Source organism: Kryptolebias marmoratus, linkage group LG17 (genome assembly GCF_001649575.2).
Source record: "Kryptolebias marmoratus isolate JLee-2015 linkage group LG17, ASM164957v2, whole genome shotgun sequence".
Taxonomy (NCBI): Eukaryota; Metazoa; Chordata; class Actinopteri; order Cyprinodontiformes; family Rivulidae; genus Kryptolebias; species Kryptolebias marmoratus.
In genome coordinates this window covers 26855473-26859872 of record NC_051446.1, presented here as the reverse complement: position 1 = coordinate 26859872, position 4400 = coordinate 26855473, and the positions used below count along the sequence as shown (strand labels likewise).

At 43.8% G+C, this 4400-nt stretch overlaps 2 protein-coding genes across 4 annotated transcripts in view; one reads left to right on the top strand and one right to left on the bottom strand.

Annotated features, from left to right (window-relative positions):
- Positions 1–1265, bottom strand: part of LOC108249254 (SUN domain-containing protein 1) — a 13889-nt gene extending 12624 nt beyond the window's left edge. Inside the window, exon 1 of one of the 2 annotated variants that reach the window (XM_037980868.1) lies at positions 1038–1265. The gene's annotated coding sequence lies outside the window, so the exon portion shown is untranslated. Of the gene's footprint in view, positions 1–241; positions 261–1037 lie in introns of those variants that run through there. The other variant, XM_037980871.1, reaches the window with a different exon arrangement.
- A 317-nt stretch (positions 1266–1582) lies between these two features.
- The window catches only part of heatr1 (HEAT repeat containing 1), a 25790-nt gene continuing 22972 nt past the window's right edge, over positions 1583–4400 (top strand). For both annotated transcript variants that reach the window (XM_017438541.3, XM_017438540.3), the window contains exons 1-5: positions 1583–1664; positions 2791–2945; positions 3027–3243; positions 3962–4103; positions 4175–4276. In XM_017438541.3, coding sequence (XP_017294030.1) covers positions 2804–2945; positions 3027–3243; positions 3962–4103; positions 4175–4276 — 603 coding nt within the window. In that variant the 5' untranslated portion in view covers positions 1583–1664; positions 2791–2803. The remainder of the gene's footprint in view (positions 1665–2790; positions 2946–3026; positions 3244–3961; positions 4104–4174; positions 4277–4400) is intronic.

The window sequence follows — 4400 nt, the reverse complement described above, 5'->3', positions numbered from 1 at the left end:
ACACACACACACACGGTCCAACAACAGATACACACACACAGTCCAACAACAGACACACACACACAAACGGTCCAACAACAGACACACACACGGTCCAACAACAGATACAGATACACACACACACACGGTTCAACAACAGACACACACACAAACACACGGTCCAACAACAGATACAGATACACACACACACACGGTTCAACAACAGACACACACACCGAGCCGAGCAGCAGGTCAGATTCACCTTTAACCTGTTTACACTTCCTGCACCTGTCATGGGTCACTGAGCTGATCAGGCTCCGCCCACACACACACACACGGTCCAACAACAGATACACACACACAGTCCAACAACAGACACACAGAACCTGAGACAAAAATCAGCCAAAGTCCAAAGAGCTGCTGATCAGAACCACTTCAGATGAAAGAATCACTGAAGAGAAAATTTTAAAAATAAGAGCTGAAAAAAGACCAAGAGGGAGAATTCAGACTATGAAAGGTTTTTATGTCTTTCATAACGGCCAATTTAAACACTAAATAGTATTATTAATCCAAACATAATCCACAGTAAGGAGAGTTAAACAGCAGAAATGTAGCTATAAGAGCCAAAATCATCAGAAAATTAAATCTCATTAAGGCTTTAAGGCTCATTGATTAATTTAAAACTACATTTGCTTTTAGAAGGAAGTCTAAATCTTCTACATTTGCAGACTGACTCCTAAATTCGGTGTAGAATAATAGGTCTGCATTTCATGCAGTCCCCAATGACGGTCTAAGCTCTAAACTCTAATCCGGTTTATAAACGTCATCAGTCTGCAGCCAATCAGCGTCAAGATTACAAAAATGACGTTAAAAACAACCAATAGAATTCACACGAGGGCGGACCCCCGCGAAAAGCAAACTGTGGGTTTGTTATTGATGGCTCTTTAGCTCTGTGAGAAAGCTACACATTAAAACAAACACACCAACACAAAGACTAGATAGACCTGAACCGAGACGCTCATTAAATAAAGTAAAAATAACATGAAACACGGACTCACTCGCTGCGGAGCTCCCGGACTCCGGGTCCGAAAGGAGGAGGAACCGGCTAGACACGGACGGAGCTAAACTGATTCCCACATTGAACTAAATACAAAGTCAGCACTCGAAGCGATAAAATCCAGTGATTAAAAGTGTTTTCTCAGTGGAATGTGTTTAAAATACCAACTGACAACCAGGCTTTGTCGGACCGTTAGCTGCTTCGTGCTGCTGTAAACTGTTAGCGGTGAGCAGCGCTGTTTTTATAGCCGCGCTGCTTCCTATCGCCCCCTGTGGCGGGATGCAGGAACTGCACCCAGGGAAACCAAAGAGCTTAATTCACCTCAAGATGATTCATACCTCAACCCGAAAAAGAAACGCTTTAGGAATACAATTTATCACACATAAAATATTTATTTATTTTTTAAAATCTGAATATAGATGTGGTCAGGTGTAGTTAGTGAGGTGTAGTTTTTGTCTATGTGGGTGAAGTAGAGACGAACACTGAGTGTGAAACGAACGCGGAAGTTGTTGGGGGTGAAGCTCTTTATCAAAGCTTGGACCTGACTTGAACCGGATGTAGAATCGTTCGGGTCGTTCCTGCCGCAGACAACGTGCCTGCATGTGTTCCGTGGAGATCTGATAATCAGGTTCGAGTGTTTTAGTTCTTATTATTGGCCATATTTGTGTGATTACCGGTGTTTGTAGTTCTTTAGGAGCGGGTGGAAGTTAGTCTGAACACTTCCTGTTGTTTATCAGAAACAGACTAGTTATCCTGCCTGCTTTAACAGTAACTAGTTGTAGAGCAGCTCCCTCAGGTGAAAATCTAAAAGTAAAGAGTGTTTATCTGAAATGTATTTACATATGAATTAATGACTAAATATTCAGTTTTTATTGATCAGTTATGCAGCAGTTACACCGAGAAGAATATTGTTTATAACAATAACCCTTAAAAAATAAACATTTATGTTTCCAACTTTCTAATGAAAGGTTTGACATGTTGTGTTAATGTTTTGTGTTTTCCCTGTCTTTGCTTCCTGTAGTCATGGATAAATATTTCAGGTCAGAGACATGTAAACAGCAGGTTTTCCAGGCTGAGGGTTGGAATAAAGCTGCATTCATCATAAATAGAAAACAGTACCCAGAATTCCCTTTGTTTTCTTGTTGTTTACTTCCTGTTTGACAGAGAACCATGAGGGCATCATTTAGAACAAAATACATCTCTGAAGGAGCAAAAAGACTGTTACGCTTTTCCACCAACCAGCAGTTAGTTCATGTTTTTAACTGCCTATAGTCCAGTTTGATCGAACACCTTTTTATACCAGCAAACTGTGGTAATAACAATATAATATCATAACAATCTAAGATAATATAATTTTCAGTGGTAACAAACTCAATTCTTGGGGTGAGTAAAAGTTTTTTATTGGTTATTTAATCAAACTGAGCAGATTAATATTATTCTAATCTCTGAAAAAGCTTCTGAAAATTCATGAAAAAAACATTTGCTCAAAGTTTGATGGTAAATTTCTATAAATAAATAGAAATGAAGATAGTTATTACCTTTCCACATCATTCAGAACATTATTTATCCCTGACTTTAGAATGATAAAACTCTGTAACCTTCCTGTTCTTTAACCCAGATACATGCTCTTGATTTCATGTTAAAGCTCGTTGACTCGGAAACATTCAACATAAACTTGTTTTGAAAACTTTGTTGGCATGCCAAATATTAATTGGGCTTAGTTAAACCTGTTTGTTGTTCTGCTCCTCCTCCAGGTTCAATCCCATCATGACGTCGTTAGCTCTTCAGCTGAAGAGGCTCGCTCTGCCTCAGAGTGACCCCAACCTTCTGACCCGTAAGGAGGTCGCCTCGCTGCTCTTTGACCCTAAAGATGCTGCGGCTATGGACCGGAGCACCTTCTACGCCCTCGGTGAGTCCAGAACAGACTGTACCAGCACCACGTCCCTCTCCGGCTCCCTCTTTCCAAGTTTAACTGATCTCCTCTCTCCAGGCTGCACGGGGCTGGAAGAGCTGCTGGGAATCGAACCGGCATTCCTGGAGTTCCAGGACACTTTGTTTAGCCCCGCCTCCATGACTCTGGAGCGCAGTGTCCAATCCAAAGAGGTCAACGAGAAGCTGGACGCAGGCATCTCACTCTTCCTCACCCGCCTCTGTCCGTACTTCCTCCTCAAACCGGCTCACAAGTGCATCGAGTGGCTGGTTCACCGGTACGCTGCCCTGCATCACACCTGGTTTACATCACGCACCTGGTTTGAATATCACACACCTGGTTTACATCACACGCACCTGGTTTACATCACACGCACCTGGTTTACATCACACGCACCTGGTTTACATCACACACACCTGGTTTACGTCACACACACCTGGCTTACGTCACACACACACCTTGTTTACATCACACGCACCTGGTTTACATCACACACCTGGTTTACATCACACACCTGGTTTACATCACACACACCTGGTTTACATCACACGCACCTGGTTTACATCACACACCTGGTTTACATCACACACATCTGGTTTACGTCACACACACCTGGTTTACGTCACACACACACCTGGTTTACATCACACACACCTGGTTTACGTCACACACACACCTGGTTTACGTCACACACACACACACACCTGGTTTACATCACACACACCTGGTTTACATCACACACACCTAGTTTACATCACACACCTGGTTTACGTCACACACACACCTGGTTTACGTCACACACACACACCTGGTTTACATCACACACACCTGGTTTATATCACACACACCTAGTTTACATCACACACCTGGTTTACATCACACACACACACCTGGTTTACATCACACACACACCTTGTTTACGTCACACACACCTGGTTTACATCACGCGCACCTGGTGATGATGATGTAACAATGACATCATGGTTGCTCTGCAGCTTCCACATCCAGCTGTATAACGTCGACAGCCTGCTGGCGTGCGCGCTGCCGTATCATGACACCAACGTCTTCGTCAGAGTCCTGCAACTGCTGAAGATCAGAGACGCCTCCAACCGCTGGAACTGGCTGCAGCCTCTGCAGGTCTGCCTCTCTGGTTCTGGTTCTGGCTCATAAAGAAGATCTGTTTCTAATGAGATGTTGTTTTGTTCCAGAAACCGGGCGTGCCTCTGTCCAGGGCAACTCTGATCACTCACTGCTACTCAGACCTGAGCTTCATGGACTTCATCTGCACCATGGTGACCCGGTCCATCCAGGTACCGTCTCTGACTCTGTTCTGTCAGAGGAACCAGAACCAGCAACGATTAGACTGTCAGGAGCGACTCAGCGGTCAGACTGTGAGGAGCGACTCAGCAGTCAGACTGTCAGGAGCGACTCAGC